The sequence below is a fragment of the Megascapheus bottae genome, chromosome 25, assembly GCF_031878675.1.
Source record: "Megascapheus bottae isolate mThoBot1 chromosome 25, mThoBot2.hap1, whole genome shotgun sequence".
Lineage (NCBI taxonomy): Eukaryota > Metazoa > Chordata > Mammalia > Rodentia > Geomyidae > Megascapheus > Megascapheus bottae.
The window spans coordinates 2,380,680-2,403,061 of record NC_143533.1 but is presented as its reverse complement, the minus strand read 5'-3'; the positions used below and the strand labels follow the sequence as shown (position 1 = coordinate 2,403,061).

General features: G+C 39.9%; 1 protein-coding gene across 7 annotated transcripts in view; it reads right to left on the bottom strand.

Annotated features, from left to right (window-relative positions):
• Tnrc6a (trinucleotide repeat containing adaptor 6A) overlaps positions 1-22,382 on the bottom strand; it is an 80,099-nt gene that overhangs the window by 38,878 nt on the left and 18,839 nt on the right. Inside the window, exons 3-4 of one of the 7 annotated variants that reach the window (XM_090357857.1) lie at positions 20,455-20,545; positions 10,739-10,760 (exon numbers count right to left, since the gene is read on the bottom strand). In XM_090357857.1, coding sequence (XP_090213983.1) covers positions 10,739-10,760; positions 20,455-20,545 — 113 coding nt within the window. Of the gene's footprint in view, positions 1-10,738; positions 10,761-20,454; positions 21,717-22,382 lie in introns of those variants that run through there. The other 6 variants (XM_090357861.1, XM_090357860.1, XM_090357856.1 and 3 more) reach the window with 6 other exon arrangements.

Below are 22,382 nucleotides of genomic sequence, written 5' to 3'. Positions count from 1 at the left end.
CCTAAATTCAGCTGTAGAGCCAGACTTCACTTAAAAATCCTGTTTTTTCTGTTTGTTTTGTTTTTCTGAACATCAAGTGATCTAATCTACATCACACCGATACTTTGTACTGGGGAGTACTTTGTACTCAGGGCAGGGGTACTACCTCTTAGCTTTTGTGCTCAATGATAGTACTCTACCACTTGAGAAGCTCCTCTTCTGGCTTTTTGGTAGTTCAATGTCAAAGTCGTCTAATGTCCATAAGACTGCCCAGACGGGCTTTGAACCAGCCTTATAAGTATGTAGCTAGGGGGCTGGGAGTGTGATCTAGTGATAGAGTGTTTGCATAGCCCTGGGTTTGATTCCTCTCAGTATCACACACACAGAAAAAATCAGAAGTGATGCTGTGGCTCAAGTGGTAGAGTGCTAGCCTTGAGAAAGCTCAAGGACAGTGCCTAGGCCCTGAGGTTGAAGTCCCAGGACTGGCCAAAAAAAAAAAAAAAAAGTATGCAGCTAGGATTATTGTCATTAGCCACCAGTGCTCAGCTTCGCTAATACTTTTTAATATACCATCTTGGCCTCTTCTTTTTTTTCCATGTGAAAATCATACATATAAACTATACATGCAAACTATAATCTGAGGACTTTGGGTAAAAATTACATTCTAGTTCTTGAAATCTTTTTCATTATTCTCTAGGGTTGGCCACAAGTTTCAGCCACTACTGTCTAGGTCTAACTATTTTATCTATGTACCTTACCTCACTAATGCTTCCAGCATGCAACAATATTGTATATTCCTCTGCTATGTCTCATAAGGTAATAAATTCTGGCTATTAAAAACACATTGCAGGCTGGGAGTTTGACCTAGTGGTAGAGTGCTTGCCTAGCATGTACAAAGACCCAGGTTCGATTCCTTGGTATCACATACATAGAAAAAAGCCAGAAGTGGTGCTGAGGCTCAAGTGGTAGAGCTCTAGCCTTGAGAAAGTCCAAGGACAGTGCTCAAGCCCAAGACTGGCCAAATAAATAAATAAATACATACATGCATATATACATATATATATCATACATATACATACCATATAACACTAAAAAAGGGGGGCAAAAATATAGATAGACACTTCTGAATTGCAATGTGGTCACCATAAATGATAGAAACTAGTAAAAATGCCTTAAAGGCCCAAAATGCAGGATTTTTAAAAAATAGCAAAACACCATACAGCTTTAAATAGATGTTCCAAGAAAAACTCACAGCATAAATTGCTTCCAACAAACAAGATATAAAGCATCCAAGTCAAGAAATTAACAAACACACACACAAAAGGAAACAAAAAGAATCAGAAAAAGAAATCAATGTCTTCAAAAGTGAACCCGGATTGGTGTATAACTCAAGTGACAGAGTACTTCTCTAGCATGCATGGGGGTATTCACTACTGAAGGGGGAAAAAATAAGGTGGGCAGAGAGCAGTGTGAAACCTACCTGTACAGTTATTTAACAAATGAAATCGGTTAATCTACTTTTATAATGAAAATAGGAAAAAAATAAATTATTTTTTCAGTGTTACCAATAAATAATATAAATACCTTTAATACAAACATTGAAGATAAAATTTCAGATGCATTAAATATAAAAATATCAGATTACTTCTAGATTCACATTATCTTAAGAAATGATTTCCTAAAACTAAGGTATTTCTTTCTTTTCTTTTTAAAATTGGTCCTGGGGCTTGAACTCTTGAGCCTGGGAACTGTCCCTGAGCAAAATCCTTTCGCTCAAGGCTAGCGCTCTACCACTTGTACTATAGCACTGCTTCCAGTTTTTTCTGTGATTAATTAGAGGTAAGAGCCCCACAGACTTTTTTGTCCAGGCTGGCTTTCCCCAGACTCCTGAGTAGCTAGGATTACAGGTGTGAGCCACTTATGGCCGGCAAGGTACTTCTTTATACTGGACTCTACAAACTACTTTGAAAATCTAGGAAAGAATGATATAAACAATGACATCCAAAAAGGCAGGAACTTTAATAGGCTAACACAAATACACAAAAATATTCATGAATGCACCCATCAAATAGTTTCATTTATCAATACTGTATTTTCTACTACTTTTTAGAAACATCATCTCTACATGTTTGTTGCCGAGCACAGTAAAAGATGGAACAACAATAACATTATCTAATGTCATTTTCTAATAACATTATCTAGATGTCAAATAAAATTTTAGTAATCCCAAACAATAGGAACAAAAAGAAGAGGTATACAGGGCACTAGGAATTAAAAAGGAAAATAATCATTTCAAATGCAGACATTCTAGAAAGATAAGAAAACATGAATCATCTATATCAATAAAACAGAAAATCTACCTAACATATAAAGGAGCAGGAAGGCATTGTGAGGCATACATCTGTCACAGTTGCCCAATTGTCACTATAACACAAGAATAACAACAGACAACACATGAAGAAATGGCTATTACTGCATTCCAACAAACTTGCATATCTACGTCAGGCTGTGGGCCCTATGTGGCCTATAGGCTATGATCTTCCAGTCCCTATCTATAAAATATAATTTAGCAAATAGACACACATACAAGACCCTGTAGAATACCGTAAGGTATTGAAAAGGTCCTCTAAGATTTATCCAGATGACTTTACACAGATAGGTAGGTCAGGCAGCAGTTTGCAGACAGACACATACATGTATGTCCAAAAAACAAACAAACAAACCAACGTTCCATAAAGAATTTCAGAACAAAAGACCACAAGTTCAAAGGGGCTAAACTAGACTTTAGCTGTGATTTAGTAGCTGTGTGACCACTATTTCCTTCCCTGTTTAAAAAAAACAAAAAAACAAAAAAAAACAATCTCATAGAGCTATTGGGAGGTGTTACCAAGACTGTCAAAGTACACCATTAAGAACAGAATCTATGGCAGTTCAAGGCAATAAATGACAGTGATTACTCTGCTATCATCTATAGATGACCCTTAGGTTTGGAGCCTGCCATCTAGACGATGAAAATCAAATTTGGGAAATATGTGAGAGACCATGGAGTTTGGATAGTTAGGTTTGTTACTAAAAATAGCAATTCTCAACCATTTCAGTCTCAAAACTCCTTTTTTTTTTCTTAAAAATTAGATGCTCCAAACAGCTGTGCTTACACTGCATTACATCTATAGATATCATATTAGAAGCTTAAAAAGATATTTAAAAAACATTAATTTACTGGGAAAAAAATCACATACAAGCATTAGAACCCCCTTAACCGAAACAAAATTAGTGAGCGTATGGCACATTTCACAGTCTTACATGTGTTATCAATCTTTTCTACAATCTGGCCTACCCAAAGCAGGTAAGATTTTGACACATACTTTGCATCCAGTCCATTGTCAGATCCTGTGAGGCAGCCTCTGAATAATCTCATTATTTTACCTATTAAAGTAAGAGTCTTCTTGAGAGTACAACCTCATGGAACTCAAGACAGGGAACTTCTTCCTTTATTCCCAACCCCCTCTCCCCATAGTGGGGCTTGAACTCAGGCCCTGGGTGCTATCCCTAAGCATTTTTGCTAGCATTCTACCACTTTGAGCCACAGCTCCACTTCCAGTTTTCAACTGGTAAACTGGAGATAAGAGTTTCTCAGACTTTTCTGCCTAAGCTAATTTCCCAACAGCAATCCTCAGATCTCAACCTCCTGAGTAATTAGGATTATAGGCATGGAGCCACCAGTGTGCACTTGGCTCTAGAAGGAAAACTTAGCAAGCCTTTTGAGACTTTATTCTCAGATTACTGAGATTCAGAAGATGTCCATGAAAATGGTTATATGGTTCCGGGGCTCAAAAACACATAAAATATGTCTAGATGCAGGGCTCAAGTGGTTGAGTATTAGCAAGCAAGAGACCCTGAATTTAAAGCCCCAGTACCGTTGGGGGAGGGGAATCTGGGTTTAATACATACATATAAAAAAGTCACAAGAAGGGCCAGGAGTTTGGCCTAGTGGTTAAAGTGCTTGCCTAGCATGCACGAAGACCCGGGTTCAATTCCTTGGTACCACATACATACAAAAAAGCCGGAAATGGTGCTGAGGCTCAAGTGGTAGAGCTCTAGCCTTGAGAAAGTCCAAGGACAGTGCTCAGGCCCTGAGCTCAAGCCCAGGACTGGCAATAAATTAATTAATTAATTAATTAAAAAAAAAAAAAGAAAAGTCACAAGAACTGTAGGATGAGAAAAACATGGAAAAAGCCAAAGAACAGGCTAAAGTAGCAGAAGAAGATGTACAAAGATTAAGTCAAGCTACAGAGGGAGAAAGGTACTTATGGTCTTAGTGGGTAGCCTATGTAGTTACTGAGGCAGAAAGATCTTCCATCCATCCGTCCAATCCTTCTAGATAGAATCAGTAAGCCAACACACCCAAAAGTTTATCTTCAATAGGCACTTCTCAATCTATTTTGCAAAAAACCTAATGGGTCTCTCATGCTCAAATCTGGATCCCAAGCCTCACTCACTTTTAGACCCCCTATTATCTATCTTCTATCTGCTCTAAATTATTTGTATCATAAAATTCCTTTTTTTCCCCCCTGTCAGTCATGGGGCTTGAACTCTGGACCTGAGCACTGTTCCTGAGCTCTTCAGCTCAAGGCTATCACTCTACCACTTAAGCCATGCGCAGCTTCCTATTTTCTGGTGGTTAATTGGAGATGAGATCTCACAGTCTTTAGTGCCAGGCTGGCTTTGAACCATGATCCTCAGATCTCAGCCTCCTGAGTAGCTAGGATTAGAGGCATGAGTCACTAGTGCCCGGCTAAAATCCCTGTTTAATCTAAACTATTTTTTTTTTTTTTTTGCTTCCCAGTCGTGGGGCTTGAAATCTGGGCCTGGGCACTCACTGTCCCTGAGCTCTTCAGCTCAAGGCTATATCACTCTACCACTTGAACCACAGCGACACTTCCAGTTTTCTGGTGGTTAATTGGAAATAAGAGTTTCACAGTCTTTAGTGCCAAGCTGGCTTTGAACCATGATCCTCAGATCTCAGCCTCCTGAGTAACTAGGATTACAGGCCTGAGCCACCAGCACCCAGCTTAAACTTCTAAACTCCTTATGACTTCTCTAAAACTTTTCCAGATATATTTTCTTCTCTTCTACTATACCAAATACTTACAGTTCTTCAAAAGAGTTTCATGGTTTTTTCAAACTTTCCCTTTTGCCCAAAATGCCTTGACAACTTTTTTGTTTTTGCAAATCTTTCTGTCCATATTTACTAGGAAACAAGAGTCAACTAATCTTAGAAACATTAAACTTAATCATCAACAATTTGCCCTGTTCATTGAGATGAAACTCTTTCAAAGTGCTGACTTCTTTTATTTCTCTTTCCTTTCCCACTGGCACTTCTAGTACTACCAAGCACACAACTCCTCACTCAAGTCAACAATTCTGTGAGCACACATGAGATGACCTACAGGACAGAACAATAGAGAATAATGCTAAGGTGGATATTACGGAGTATCACCTTTCAATAAAGAAGAGGGAGAAAGGAGAGGATGATAATGATAGCTAATGAGTATGCCACTAAATAAATCTGTAAATTTATTTATTTCTTTAAGCAACAAAAAAAAAGTACTTGAAGTTGGACCCTCTGCTTGCTAGGCTGGCATTTTACCACCTGAGCCATACCTCTAGTCCTGCTTTTTTGTTAGCTATTTTGGAGATAGAATCAGCCTGTGTTGACCTTCAATCACTACCCTCCAGAGCTCAGCCTCTATAGAATGTCTAGATTGTTGGCATGAGTTCCTGGCACCTGACTGGGGGGGGGGGGGAACTGTGCCAGTCCTGGGCCTGGGCACTGTCCCTGAACATCTTTTGCCCAAGGCTCAAGCTCTACCACTTAAGCCATACCTCTTCTGTCATTTCAGTGGTTAATTGGAGGTGTAAGCATCTCATGGACTTTTTGGCCCAGACTATATAGATAGATGTGGGCTACTGGTGTCTAGCAGGAAAAAAAAAATTTTTTAAAAACAAGCAAATAAACATACACACTTACTTACACACTCTCTCTCTCTCTCACATTTTAAGGAAAGTTAGTAAAGAAAGCACACACTAGTAAGCAGATTTTATTTTTACATATTTTGTCATACTGTGATCCAACTCATTATTTCAGTTTAAACAGATGGACTAAGAAATTAGAAAATAAAACAAAGCTACCGAAAGCAGCCACAGATATTTAACTGGAGGTAAGAGCCTCATGGACTGCCATGATCCTCAGATCTTAACCTTCCAAGCAGTTAGGATTACAGGCTTTTGGCATCATTGTTCAATCAAATTTCTAGTATTTTTATATAAAAACACAAATCTAAAACTGCTCTAAAAACAAAGGCTATGAATTTTAAATACATGGATTTTTATATTCAAGTAAAAAAAATCACATAATATCCAGTTCTAAAAAAAAAATCAAAATTTAAATGTGTACGGGCTAGGAATGTAGCATAGTGGTAAGAGTGCTTGCCTTGCATGCAGGAAATCCTAGGTTTGGTTGCTCAGTACCATTAACAGAAAAAGCCAGAAAGTGGTGCTGTGGCTCAGATGGTAGAGTGCTAGCCTTGAGCAAAAAGAAGCCCAGGGACAGTGCCCAGGCCCTGAGTTCAAGCCCCAGGACTGGCCAAAAAGAAAAAAAGAATGTGTAAAGACTCAGTTTTTACCCATTTACTATAGAAAACCATAATACAGGAACTCACTTTGACTACCTACAATTTAGGAGAAACATTTAAATAAAAACCAGTCTAATAATTTTTGGTCACTAGCAACTAAAAGATCCATTTCTATACCTGAATAGCTGAAGAATATACATTATTTTTATCTTTTAACAACTTAAGCTTTGTGTCATAGCTTTTATACTGGCTATATTCTAAATCTTCTTAAATACTGCCAGAAATGGCAGGTATATAAATAAAATGCCATTCTAGTACCCCATATTACTTTAGTGGAATTATTAAGTAGGTCTCATGGGCTGGGAAAAGTGGCTCACATCATTCCTAGCTACTCAGGAGGCAATGATCACGATTCAAGGCTAGCCTGGGCAGAAAGTTAGCCAGAGCTCATCTCAACCAATAAGTCAGATATGGTAGTATGTGTGATGACAGCAACAATGGAAGATTTAGGAATATGAAGTTAGCACCTGGGTATATTTGAAAAATATTTTTAAAAGGGCTGAAGGTATGGCTAAAATGGTAGGCCACCTGCCAAACAAGCATGACACAACATGAGGTCAAACTTAAGTACTGAGGTGGGAGGGGGGTGATATACAGAAAATAAGTCATACATGTTTCATGTATTAACCAAAGGTTTAGGAATACCATAGTGTGAACATTAAGGATTGTGTTTCATCTCTGAAAAATATTCTCACAGTATAGTATTTCCTAAGCCTTTGGTTAATCTACCCCCAGTGAACTTTGTCTGTCTCAAGACAGAAAAGGAAGGATAACCAAAGATCTTCTTTTCGTGTATAGGCATATTCTTCTAAAGAAAAGACTGCCATATGTACATACACAAAGAAAGATTAAAACAGAATACCACAGGACCCACCCAGTAATCCCTCTGAGTGCATGTCCAGAGCTTTGATTAGCACCTTGTAGAAATACCTGAGTTCCGGTGTCCTCTGTAGCCAAGACAAAGAAAATCCAGGTGTCTGCTCACACAAGTTAAGAAACTGTGACATACATGCACATACACATAAACATACAACAGAAGGTTCTTCAGCTTAAAAACTGACATAGATGAAACTGAAGGAGATTACACTAAGTGAAATAACCCTGACAAGGAAATAAAATACTTAATGAGCCAGGCAGCAGCCACTAGCTACTCAGGAGGCTGAGATTTGAGGATCTTGGTTAGAAGCAAGCTCAGGTAGGTAAGTCCCATTCTAGCAAAAAGCTGGAAGTGGAAGTGTGGTAGGACTCGTAGCACACTATCCTTGAGTGGAAACAGCTAAAGGGCAGTATCAGGACCTTGAGTTCAAGCCTTAGTGCTGCCTATCCCCCCCCCCCACACACACACACACTGAGCTGTGTAGCTCAGTTGGTAGAATGCTTGGCTATAGCATACATGAGGTCCTGAGATCAATTTCCAGCCCCAGTATGAAAAGGAGGGGGGAAAAAATGCCCTCCCAAAGAAAAGACAGGTCATCAAGGAAAGAGGTAAGAGATAGGGCCGGGAGTTTGGCCTAGTGGTAGCGTGCTTGCCTAGCATGCACGAAGACCCGGGTTCAATTCCTCAGTACCACATACATAGAAAAAAAAGCCAGAAGTGGTGCTGAGGCTCAAGTGGTAGAGCTCTAGCCTTGAGAAAGTCCAAGGACAGTGCTCAGGCCTGAGCTCAAGCCCAGGACTGGCAAAAAAAAAAAAAGAGGTAAGAGATGAAGAGATGAAAGTCCAAGGGTACAATGTTGACATTATGTAAGATGGTAAGCAAGAGAGCTAATGAACAATGTTACTACGCTATTATAACCTCAAATTCTGCACTAAGAATATATTTTAAATTCTCTTTCCACCAAAAGATCAGACAACGATGATAGATCATGGCTATGTTAATGTATTCAATGGTAGGGCCACTTAACTACTTAGATAAAAAAAACCCAACATTGTGTGGACAAACCTATTCCCAAGTGTTGTTTGTAAATTGTGAAACCCCCAATACCACAGACTAGTGCAAATATCAATGTACATTTCTCTGTGACTTTTGTACTTTTATTAGTCCATAACTTCATTGTGGAAAAACTGAAAATACAAGATAACCCAAACACTGTTCATACTTTATATAAGGATGTAAAAAGATGATTTGCATTTGGAAACAATATAAACAGTAGGCACTCAAAGATCATGTTGAAGGAGGGGGAAAAGAAATCAATGGGTCAAGTGCCCAAATTTAGGATATTTCACAAAATCCTAAGAAGTTGGAAAGGTAAAGATCAACGGTAGGTGAAACAACTCATCAACAGATAAAATATAGGGCCAGGCGCAATGTCTCATGCCTGTAATCCTACCTACTCAGGATGAGATCTGAGGATAGCAGTTCAAAATCAGCCCAGGCAATAAAGAACATGAGACTCTTAGCTCCAATTAATCACTGGAAGACGGAAAGTGGGGCTGTAGTTCAAGCAGTAGGGTGGAAACCTTGAGCTGAAGAGCTCAGGGACAACACCCAGGCCAGAGTTCAAGCTCTATGGTCCACCAAAAAAAAAAAGGGGGGGGGGAGAGAGAGAGATAAACTATAGGGGGTGAGAATGTGGCTTAATGGTAGAATGCTTGCCTAGCATGCATGAAGCCCTGGGTTGGATTCCTCAATACCACATACACAGAAAATGCCTGAAGTGGTGCTGTGGCTCAAATGGTAGAATGCTAGCTACCCTTGAGCAAAAGAAGCTTAGGGATAGAGCCCAGGCCCTGAGTTCAAGCCCCAGTACTGGAAGGGGGGGGGGGAGAAAGGAAGAGAAGGAGAGAGGGATGGAGCGGGAGGGGGAGGAAGGGAGGGGGGAGAGGGAGAAAGGGAGAGGGAGAGGGAGGGAGGGAGGGAGGGAGGGAGGGAGGGAGGGAGAGAGGGAGGGAGGGAGAGAGGGAGAGAGGGAGAGAGGGAGGGAGGGAGGGAGGGAGAGAGGGAGGGAGGGAGGGAGGGAGGGAGAGGGGGGGAGAGAGGGAGAGAGAGAGAGAACACGAACTCCTGAGAGGTTTATAAAAAGTAAAAGGCGGGGCCAGGAGTTTGGCCTAGTGGTAGAGTGCTTGCCTAGCATGCACGAAGACCCGGGTTCAATTCCTCCTCGGTACCACATGCATAGAAAAAAGCCAGAAATGGTGCTGAGGCTCAAGTGGTAGAGTTCTAACCTTGAGAAAGTCCAAGGACATTGCTCAGGCCCTGAGCTCAAGCCCACAACTGGCCAAAAAACAAACAAACAAAAAAAGTAAAAGGCACAATGAAGGTAATCTGTGCTTAAGGAATATTAGAAAGGAAAATAGCAATGAGATGACAGATATAAACACTCTAGAAAGTGTAAGAACAGGTAAGTTGAGAGCAGAGAAGCTGCATCTGATGGATGCCACCTTAACTAATACTGCCTGCCCTTAAATAAAGATGGACAGCACTCGAGTGCATATATACATGAAATGCAAAGATACTAAAAATCAAAATTCAGAACATTGAGGCCTAATGAATACAGCCTCTGAGAACCTTGCATCTTTAATTACAAAGCAGTTAACTGCTGGAACAGTGAAGAAACCCTGATTCTTGATTGATGAGGAATCAGGTTCCTATTTCTTCTCGCCCTGAAACCTGCTATTCAACTATTATGTAGTCTAAGTGAAAATACAGAGATGATGTCATTATCACGCCTTCAAGAAGAAGTGAGTGCTGACAGCACAATAGAGAACAAGAAATAAAGCAGGCAGAAGCCCCGAAGGTGGAGTGAGACTCTATCTATTGGCCTCGCACGAAGGTTTTTTGATGGAGACGGAAAGGAAGGTATGAGGGCCCAAAGATGTAACCTAAGAGTCTATGAGGAAGTAGTTATTCAAGAAGGCGGCTTTAAAAAAGTGTACTCTAATGTGGTAACATACACCACAATAATCCACTAAGGCTTCAGAGAAGGACTCTTGACTCACTGAAGAAGTTTGTTCTCACCCCTGTGGCACGGTCTTCTCTCCCATCCCAGAGATAAACCAAAAGGTATAGAAACAACCCCTTGCTTTCATGAACGAAGGAATAAAAAATAGCTTAAGCAACGTACCTTTGATTTTTTGTTCAGTGGCCTAAAACAAAAACAAACAAACAAAAAACAATGTAAATATGAAACTGAAAGAAATGGATTGTTATGATAAAATGTTCATATATTACTCTAAGACATACACACTTTTATCAAAGAATTTGTCCATTAGATGAACTGCCTAAGAAAAGATGCAAACAAAGCATGCTTTTCCCACAGATAATGTCCCACTGCTCCTAGTACTACCTATTAAGGAGAAAGTGTTTTCTTTAGACACAAAACACAGAAGACATTAAATAAGCATATAATTTCTAGGTGGGAGCTGTGCTTTTTCCATTATTTAGTTTTAAAATGGCTATCATTAATTTCCATCTTTGTATATTATGGATTTAATAAATGTTCATGTTTAAATGGCTTCAAATATTGTTACAAGTGACAAAAGATAAGCTAAATTTTCTGTAAGCAAAGCTTTATATCATCCCTATGGCCCAATTAGTTACAAATATAACTTCTGGAGGCTAAGCTGCCATTACTGTGAAATATAGTGCACATTTCAATAGTTGTAAGGAAGGAGATCTCCTACGAATATCACTTTGCTACCTCTAGCAATCCATTCAAATAACTGCCCAGAAACTAAGCTCTTCTTTCATTGGTGCCTGAGCCACCCTGGTATTTACTGTTCTCTGACAACACAATCCAGAAGGGATGGGGGCAGGGCTGCCTCAAAGTGGGGAGAAAAAAATCTGCAAAAATTACTTGGCATGTTGAAAACATCATCATCATCATCATCACCATCATTATATCATCAAACTAGCTGGGCTATGGTGGCTCACAACTGTAATCCTAGCTACTCAGGAGGCTGAGGATCATGATACAAAGCTAGCACTCGGCAGGGAAGTCCATTAGACTCTTGTCTCCAATGAGCCAAAAAGCCACAAGTGGAGCCATGTTTCAAGTGGTAGAGGTTTAGCCTTGAGCAAAAAAAAAAAAAAAAAAAAAAAAAGCACAGGGACAGCATCCAGACCCTGAGTTCAAGCCCCAGGACTGGCAAAAAGCTAAAAATAAAACAAAAACTAACTTTATAATGGTATTATTAAAACTCAAGAACAAATCAGCAACTAATGTAATTTCCTGGAAGTTAAGCTGCCATTCTAGTTAAATGAGCAACATTTATATCTGGGAAGAGATGACTAACTCACACCTTCCAAGGCCTCATAAAGATCAACAAAAGGCTCAAACAAAAATCAACTTTTGACAGGGTGCTGGCAGTTCACACCTATAATTCCAGCTACACAGAGGACTATAGGTTGAAGGCAACCTGGGCAGGAAGTAATGAGACACTTATTTCTAACTAGCAAAAAGCCAGAAATGCTCAAGTGACAGAATGCTGGCCTTGAAGGGGAAAACTAAAGACAAGCACCTAGGCCCTGAGTTCAAGCCCCAATACTGGCACAAAAATCAATCGTCTCATCAAGACCAACTAGAGGGTGACCTGACCTCCCCCCACCCCCGGCAAAAAAAAAAAAAAGATGAGCAAATGGCCATCTAAACAGGAACTGTTTCTAAATGAAGGTAAAGTTTTACTTAACAGCCACAGAGCATGACAATTTGTTTTGCTTAGTTATTGAAACTGAGCTACCACGTTTCCATTTTAAGTTATATTCTTACCAGTGTACGGTAAAACCAAAGCAGTGACTAACACTGAAGCTGAACCAAATACTCATCCTGAGGCACTTAAGGGCTAAGCCCTGTTTAGAGCATTGCCTCCATACAAATTAATGGAGGCCTAACTCTGGCTCTGTGCTTTAAAATTAAAAGGCAAAATACCAGTTAGCTGGGCTGGGAGTTTGGCCTAGTGGTTAAAGTGCTTGCCTAGCATGCACAAAGACCCGGGTTCGATTCCTTGGTACCACATACATACAAAAAAGCTGGAAGTGGTGCTGAGGCTCAAGTGGTAGAGCTCTAGCCTTGAGAAAGTCCAAGGACAGTGCTCAGGTCCTGAGCTCAAGCCCAGGACTGGCAAAAAAAAAAAAAAAATACCAGTTAGCCAATTTGACAATACTTTGATCTCTGGGAGAAATCACTGCTAAAAATCTGATAAAATCAAGTCTTAAAATTTCAGAAAGGATACCAAGAACATTATGTCAAGTAAGACATGTAATTTTCTGAAGTCAAGTAATCAGCAGGAAAATTTTTTGGCATACTGAAAATAGTTCTTAAAGGACTTCTACAAGTTTCTCCCAAAAGAAACTAAGTTGCAGGTCACACATGATTATTAAAACTCAAGACCATGTGCTGGGGGCGTGGCCTAGTTACAGAGTGCTTGCCTAAAATGTACCAAGACCTGCGCTGGATTTCTCCGCACCACGTACACAGAAAAAGCCAGAAATGGGTGTTGTGGCTCCAGTAGTAGAGTACTAGTCTTGAGAAAGCCTAAGGACAATACCCAGGCTCTGAGTATCAAGCACCAAGACCGGTTAAAAAAAAAAAAAAGACCAAATTAGTGTCAAACTGGTTAAGCTGCCAAAAGTTAGTCAACAACTAAATATTTTTGAGTGGGAAAGTTTGCTCTTCTATGCCTTACAATGTAGAGTAAATGTGCTACAAATTCCTCTGAAAAGCTGGGCGTGGTGGCTCACGCCTGTAATCCTTGCTACTCAGGTGGATGAGATCTGAGGATCAAGGTTCAAAGCCAACCCAGACACAAAAGGACCTGAGACTCTATCTCCAGTTAACCTTTAGAAAATGGGAAATGGGGTTTGGCTCCAGGGGTAGGACAGTAACCTTGAGCTGAAGAGTTCAGGGACAGTGCCCAGGCTAGGGGTAGGGTGGTAGCTCTTCAGCTCAGGGACAATGCCCAGGCCGAGTTCAAGCCCCATGACCCTCCCCTTCCCCAAAAGCAACATTCCCCCAAAAGAACAAATTGAATGCAATCTCTTTCAAACTCCCAGCTGGCTTTTGTGCAAAAAATTGACAAGCAGATTTTAAAATTCATATTGAAAATACAGTGAAGTAAACCAGGCCCAGAGAGACAAAGGATTCATGTTCTTCTTTCCAGATAAAAGCTAGACTTAGCTTACAAACTCACAAGTAAATACCTTGGAAAGAATGCAAGTCTATACTAATATACTCACAGTCTATACTAATATACTCACAGCCTTGAGCTGAAGGGCTATGAGACAGTGCCCAGACCAAATTCAAGCCCTATGACCCATCAAACAACAACAACAACAAAAGCCTCTGGAAAAACAACTGGGGCTGAGGGAGAACAGAGGTCAGCCACCTTGGTTGGAGTCTGCCTTCTGTGAAGACTGGCAGACTGGCAGATACTCCAAGCCCCTCCCTTCATACACCGAGCTAGCTATGCAGGCACAGCAGTCACAGAAAACAAGGGCTCCCTTTCTGAACAATCTCTGAGTTTTTACTTCTTTAAAATGGGTTGTGTGGGCTGGCATGGAAGAGATCCAGAAGATTTCGTACACTGCTACAATGAAAACTGCCAAGTAGTCTCAGTGATTTTAATAGTAACCGCCTGCACCAGAACATGTGACAAGTGGCTGCTGACCACTGAAATGTGGCCAATTAATTAACTGAGATGTGCAAACATAATTTTTTTTTATTTTCAAAAACACAAAGTATGAGCTAGGCATAGTGGCTCACGCCTGTAATCCTAGCTACTCAGGAGGCTGAGATCTGAGGATCACGGTTCAAAGCCAGCCCGGTGAGTGGTACTGTGGCTCAAGTGGTAGGGCAGCAGCCTCGAGCTGAAGAGCTCAGCGACAGCGCCCACGCCCAGAGTTCAAGTCCCACAACCGACCAAATCACTCACACACACTCACACACACACACACACAAAGTATCTCAGTAATAATATGTTACACTGACTATATGTGAAAATGGTATATTCTGGCACTACTGGGTTCCATAAAATATACAGAAATTGTCTTGAACTGATTACCTTTACTGTACTTGTAAATGACCCTCTGAGTCTCAGTTTCCTAAGTCTCAATAGAAATGTTTATACTGCTTACATTTCAGAGTTTTTTGTGAGGGTCAAATAATAACATATGAAAAATGTTGGGAGGGGAAAGGGAGAGGCTATCCACTGTTTAAAGGGAAGGTATCATCGGAGATACTGCTCCATAAGATTTAAAACATTTGTGAAATGCAGAAGAAAATGATTTTCATTTCTAATACTGCTTCCTTTAAAAAGAAACTAACCCCTAGCTGTAAGTTCCATGACTTATGATCATCAATGAAAGCAGCAGACCAAAAAACCGGAAGACAACACAACAAACACATTGGGCACTTTGTGTCTGACAGGATCCACTACACTGCTTTAGGAAACGCCGGAAGTTCAACATACTTAAGTAGTTAGGTACTGTGTCTTAGTTCTCAACTTAGTTTCTCTTTCCTAATCATCTACATGTCAGACCAGTGACACGTTTTACAATCTAACATTAGTAATGAAAAGTTAAGTCTGGCCTGTAATCCCAGCTACTCGGGAGGCTGAGATCCGAGATCCGAAGCCAGCCAGGGCAAGGAAGTCTCAGACTCCTATCTCCAGTTAACCACCAAAAAGCCTGAAGTGGAGGTGTAGCTCAAGTGGTAGACTGCTAGCCTTGAGCAAAAAAGCTCAGGAACAACACCCAGGCCCTCACTTATTTACTAAGCAACATCTGGTCTAGGAGTGCTAAGATGAGCTTTAAAAACTGAGAAAAAGAATGAGACGAGTACAGTAGGGTAGGACTACAGGTAACACCTCACAGGCTTAGGCATAAACTCTAGCTCCAGCCTAGACACAGAACTGCTGAGTGTGTAATCCCAAGGAGAAAGGTCTCCTTCTGAAAGTAAATTCAACTAAAGTTGAATTTAGTGTGCCTACACCATAAAAATCCCTTCAACTCAGCGCAGTAACAGAAGGAAAACCATGAAAGATCCCAATTTATACTTCTGCTCTGCCTCAACCATGGTGCGCTTTCTAGGAACTACAATTACAAGCTTAAAGCTTACACTAAATTATCCCTCTATAATTAACCTGTTTCTCAACCTCCTCTCCCTCATTACAGTTTCCTTAACATCACTTGGAGAAATTTGTTCTGAAACAGAAGCTAGAGAGAAATCCATGGTACCCTGTTGCCAGGGCTGCCCCTGTCCTTCTTTAAAGGAGAAAATTTCTCTACACAAGCACGCTAGCAAACTCTTCTTCTAAAGCTTAAGAAATCAAAAGACTAAGAAAACACAACTGATTCGTAGATGTAAGAATGAAAAAAAAAAAGTGTTAGCTTTCTCAGAGAAAGTTTTCAAGCAGAAAATTAAAAATAAAGTTATCCGGGAGCAGTGGCTCACATCTGAAATTCTAGCTACTCAGGAGGCTGAGATCTGAGGATGGAGATTCAAAGCCAGTGTGGTCTTTTGTGCTGGAGAGACTCTTACCTCCAATTAATCCCTAGAAAACGGGAAGTGAGGCTGTGGCTCCAAGGGTAAGGAGATAACCTTGAGTTGAAAAGCTCGGGGACAAAGCCCAGGCCCAGGAGTAGGGCAGTAGCCTTGAGCTGAAGAGCTCAGGGACAATGGCCCAGGCCCAGAGTTCAAGCCCCATAACCCCCCACCCCACAAAAAGAGGTTATCCATTCACTGATCTCTGTATTATCTAGATATGTACTAAAGCTAAAATATATTTTTTTAAAAAATCACTCAACTTTGGTATAAAATTTCTTCAAAGAAAAACTAAGTAACAGACAAAATAAGAAAAATTACCACAGTTAAACTATTTAGTCTTAGATCTAAAAAGAAATTGTGTTATCTGGTTTTTAATTTAAATTAGAAAGTAACACACATATAAGATCTTCTATGCCTAAAAGATCCCAGTGGTCTTAGGCACCAGTGACTGTCACTTGTACTCCTAGCACTCAGTAGGACCTGACATCTGAGGATCACAACCGAAAGCCAACCTAGGCAGTGAACTCCATGATAAGGATAGATATGGTCCGAGTGGTAGGGTGCTAGCCTTGAGGAAAAAACCCAAAACCTTGGGGAACAGTACCCAGGCTATGAGTTCAAAAAGACCCCAGTAATTACTATGAACTGTTAAGTTACATATTTTCTGTAGTCATGGCATAAGAATCTGTTTATGCCCTTTTATAAAAATGACCCTAATAGGGGCCGGGAGTTTGGCCTAGTGGTAGAGTGCTTCCCTAGCATGCACGAAGACCTGGGTTCAATTCCTACGTACCACATATATTTAAAAAAAAGCCAGAAGTGGTGCTGAGGCTCAAGTGGTAGAGCTCAGGCCTTGAGAAAGACCAAGGACAGTGCTCAGACCCTGAGCTCAAAGTGAGGACTGGCAAAAAAAAAAAAAAAAAAAAAAAAAAGACCCTAATATATTAATTCCCAATTTAGAGTTGACCTTAAGATGGAAAAAGGTAAAACCAAAGTGTAACGCAAAGTTGTGTATTAAAGGGGGGGAAGTCATGGTGAGGAGTTCTGAAAAGACATCTAGCTCTTGTCTGCTGATCAGCTTCCTTAACAGTGAAAAGAAACAAGTTACAAGAGATACTAGAAATTTTACAGAAATGAAGTAGAGTGACCATATAAAGCAGGGGATGTTTTTATGGCAATGTTCTGGCATCATGTAGATGCCTGCCATTTGTCTGCAAACTTCTGCTGCTCCTGTTAGTCAGAAGACAAGCTCCAGGAAGCCTGTCAATCTTTGGGCTAGAAGGGTGGCAATTTGAGCTTGTTTGGGGTGTTTCCCCAGCCCTCCCTTCCTTCCTTCTCCTTCCCTGTTTGGTAACTGGAACACCAGCTGTCCTTACTTGACCAACTGGCTGTACTTAAATTTAGTTGTAAGCCAGTATTCTGAGAATAGTCTTATTTACAGTGGCATCTTAGACTTGAAATTAACATTTATTCAAGGTACTAAACTTTAGTTAATAATAATCCCTATTCAGGGGGCCGGGAGTTTGGCATAGTGGTTAACGTGCTTGCCTCGCATGCATGAAGACCCGGGTTCGATTCCTTGGTACCACATACATAGAAAAAAAGCCGGAAGTGGTGCTGAGGCTCAAGTGGTAGAGCTCTAGCCTTGAGAAAGTCCAAGAACAGTGCTCAGGCCCTGAGCTCAAGCCCAGGACTGGCAAAAAAAAAAAAATAATAATAATAATTCCTATTCAGGTGCTCTTTACAAATGTTCTGGGCACATATACAGTACCACCTTTACTGATTCAGTGACTTAGAAACTTGGTTATGAAGGGACCTAAGGATGTATTTTTAATAATTATAGCCATTATTGTCCTACCTTAAAAATCACACACAAAAGCACAATCTTCCTTTCTTACAAATTTCTCAGTAAACATGAATTCCAACCAAAAACATTTAAATTCAACTTCTTCAGTCACTTCATATATACCTGACATTCCTTAGGACCAGCAGGGCCTAATGCAATACTCAAAAAACTAGACAAACAATTCTATACAGTACACCCAACATCCTCCTCCTGCATTACCTTAAAAAAAAATAATCCTTTCATTGAACAAATGGCACCACAGAGTGTAAGAGTCTAATAAGCCTACTTCAAGCTTAAACTTATAAAGGATACAACTCTTTCAAAAAGTCTGTTAATAAAGACTGACCAGCACAGACTGTCCCATATAGACAAAGCCTTCATTAGGGACTCAAGACCTCAGTCAGTGCCAAAAATCTACCCAAACTCTAGCTATGATATACACCTATGTATTCCTTTCCAGTTGCTCCTGAAGGTATCTAAAAGCAGATGCCAACTCAACTGTCAGCTCTGTTCATTTCCGTCAGTCTCCTCAAAAGCTCTTTGCCATCCACTCCTCCCCTAGCTTCACAGCTAAGTCATGGATCACCTCCCTTCCCTTTCAGTACTCTAACCAGTGTGACTGCTCCCCACTGTACTGAAATCACTCAGTCTGGAACCTGGGAGTCAATCTAGGTTCTCTCCCTTCCCATCTTTTAAGCAAATACTATGGATTATGATTATTTTTTTGCTAGTCCTGGGGCTTGAACTCAGGGCCTGGGCACTGTCCTCAAACACTTTTTGCTCGAGGCTAGCACTCTACGACTTGAGCCATAGCATCATGTCTGGCTTTTTCTGAGTATGTGGTTCTGGGACTGGAACCCAGGGCTTCATGCGTGCTAGTCGAGCACTCTACCACTAAGCCAAGCTCCTGGCCATACGGATTATTATTTTTAATTTTCAATTTTTCTATTTGCCAATATCTCACTGTTTTCAGTCTATTTAGCTGAATCTAAACTACAAGTTTTAAAAATCAGTTCAGGTACCATACAAAAGGGAGAACATTTTGTTGATGTGGTTCTGACTCCTTTTAATCAACTCCAGCACTTTCTAAACTGCAAACTTATGCTTTCCTACTAAAACATCATCAGTGCTTTTCCCATGGCCAGCTCTCACAAAGTATCTAAGCTACCACCATCCTTTCCTTGTTATTTCTACCCTGGATCCCCCAGCCCCCACCTCCAATTCAGAACCCAAACATGAACATGCGTAAGATACCAGATGCTTCGTTCTGAGTTTACTCTGCTTGGGGTCCTTTTGAACTCAGATTCTTACTCACCAAATTTCTATCCTAGGCAAATTTCCTGTCCCTCTGCCATTTCTCAGACTGTCAACACAATTCCCCCAGTGCCTCAACAGTTCTCTACAAAAACAAAACTACTCACCACAGCTTTGTATCTTGGATTTTTCCCATTTATATAATATGGTGGCAAATACAGTTATAATTTATATCTACTTCCTAACATGGTATATATAAATTTTTATGTAAAAAATTTCATTACAACAAAGAAATGGAACAGTAACTTGATGAATCAAAGAGCTTAAGGTCTGTCCTTTAAATCTTGATATAATTAATATCCTTAGCCTTTAGTATAATAACTTGAAAAGCCTTAATGGTTTTGCATTGTTTTATTTATTTGAGGGTCTTGCTATATAGTCTAGGCTAGCCCAGAACTCACAATTCTCCTGTGTAGCCTCCTGAGTACAGAGATTACAAATATGCACCACCAAACCATCTATAATTTTATAATTAAAGGCATAGTCTTTTAGCCTTAACTCATAATGCTCTGATTATTGCTTCTTATACTGCACTAGTCTTCTATAATAAATATGTTAAAGTAGCAAAATCTAAACTACAAATTTCAAAACTCAGCTCAGGTACTAAATAAAATGAGAATATCCTATTGACACTTTTCTCCATAGTATCTATTAACCTCTCAAAGGCTGTATTCCTGAATTACTTTATTTTCTACTATGTGTATCAACATTATTTAATTAATTTAACCTTCACTTTATAAAACATTAAGGACACTAATGCCCACAGAGGCTAAACAAAATCTAAGACCACACTAATTTTATGTGCTATATAAAAAAAAAAAGAGGGTTCAAATCCTGCTTGTAAAGCTACAAATTCCACACTCTTGCCACTTACAAAATTTTAAGTAGGAATACTTACAAATTCCTAGGAATAGCTATTTGAAAAGTAAGAATCTATGTAATATACTTACCTTTGGAAAATTGGAAACATTATGCATTAAATTGTGCACACCAAGCTACTTTATATGTATTCAAAAACATTTAAGTATTAAAACGAACCTTCACTGAATTTAGAACAATAAATCAAATACTTTATAACAGTCAGATAAGAGTAACCTTCATCTTATGTTTAAACTGATTAACAAAGTTTATCACATACCACCTTCTTTTGAGCAGCTTCCTTCTTTTTCTTCTCGTCTTTTTTCTTTTTCTTTTCTTCCATCAACTGTTCTTCTTCTTGCACTAAATCCCTGAACCACACAGTTGCAATTAACTTTCCCAAAAATGTACACAAGTTCATTTTCACTTTATACAAATTAAGACAGGGCATACTTTCCTCTATCAAGCAAGCTGCATTTAAAATGAAACTTGAACCCTAAATCTTACATAGCTACTACACGAAACAATTCATTTTCTTTAAATAATGTAGCTTTCCTTCTCATAAGCACTAAGTTTTTGTCCTTTTTAGTCTCTTCAAGATGACAACCTAAAATTAACCAAATTTCACATTAGGAAACAAGAAATTTCCTCTAATTGTAAAATGTAAACCACATTAAGTAAGCTAGTTTGCTCATTACCGATGCCAATTATCAACTAACAGCTAGTGGCGATGCCTGGGGCACCCTCATAATCTTCTGTTTAGGTATCTGGGGCTTGCTTTCCTCCAAACAAGTTGTGTTATTCACACTCACACACTCTGTATCTGCACTGCTGGGGGATCAAATCCAGGACCTGGCACAGGCTAAACTATATTCCAGACATCTTTAGAGTACAAATTATACATAAATAGACTACTTGTATTTCAGCATTTTGATAATAATTTCATTTCATAAACATTCCAAGTGACTCATTTCTTAGGAAATAATGTGTAGTTTAATTCTCTGAAATGTCAAAAAACTCCAGAATGTCAACAGAACGTTTGATGGAGGATTCAAAATGAGTCTGTCTCCTCCTTACCCTGCACCTCACTGAGGTACAGTATACCTGCCATCCCCTATGGCAGAGATCTAGAGAAGCTCCCGGATCAAAAGACAGTGAAGAGAAATGGAGACAACGTGAAAAGATAACCACAGGAACTAAAAGGCTATGAAGTGCCACTCCAAACCATCTACCCACTTCCCATCCTAAGCCTTACACCATTACAAGTAGTTGCTGCTTTTAAACCCTATCTTAAACTTCTTTCTACAGGACAACGTCAAGGGTATGGATGACCCAGAGGAAGTCAGCCTTTGGGGAGGTTCCTGATCTTCCCTTCCTGAGGCCATACCTATCCACCTAAAGTACCAGCCATTTCATTTAAGTAGGAAAGTCTTCTTTCTGGAGAAAGAAGTCCATGTAAAGATGGAGGAAACTCATTCTGGCTACTTACTTACTCCCAGTTACCCTAGTTACCCTAAAATCTAGAAACTAAACCTCATTTACTTAAAAAAAAAAAAATCAGGAAGTGGCACTGTGGCTCAAGTGGTAGAGCGCTAGCCTTGAAGAGCACAGGGACAGCGCCCAGGCCCAGAGTTCAAGCCCCACGACCCACTGCTCAAAATAATAAAAACAAAACAAACAAACAAAATCAACAACCAAATCCCTCAGATAATTGGAGAAAACCACACATACAAAACAAATAGCTAGCTCTGTCCCCTGAGGAAGCTTTCCAAAGGGATTAAGAGAGCCTTGAGATTAGCCTCAAGATACATCATCTATATATTAGGAATGAAAACCATTTTTTACAGAGGGATAACAGTGGGAATGTATCAGAAGTTAAAATCAGAAAGGTAGACAAGTCCATAAGAAATTGGAAGGGGAGGGGCTGGGAATGTGGCCTAGTGGTAGAGTGCTTGCCCAGCATGCATGAAACCCTTAGTTATTTCTCAGTACCACATAAACAGAAAAGGCCAGCAGTGGGACTATGGCTCAAATGGTAGAATACTAGACTTGAGCAAAAGAAGCTAATATGAGAAAGGGTATCAATGTTTGTGATGTAATGCGCCTTCTATCTGGTGAATATAATGTAACCCTTCTATTAACTACAACAAAAAATATATGGAAAAAAAAAAAAAGAACAAGCTTAGGGACAGTGCGCAGGTCCTAAGT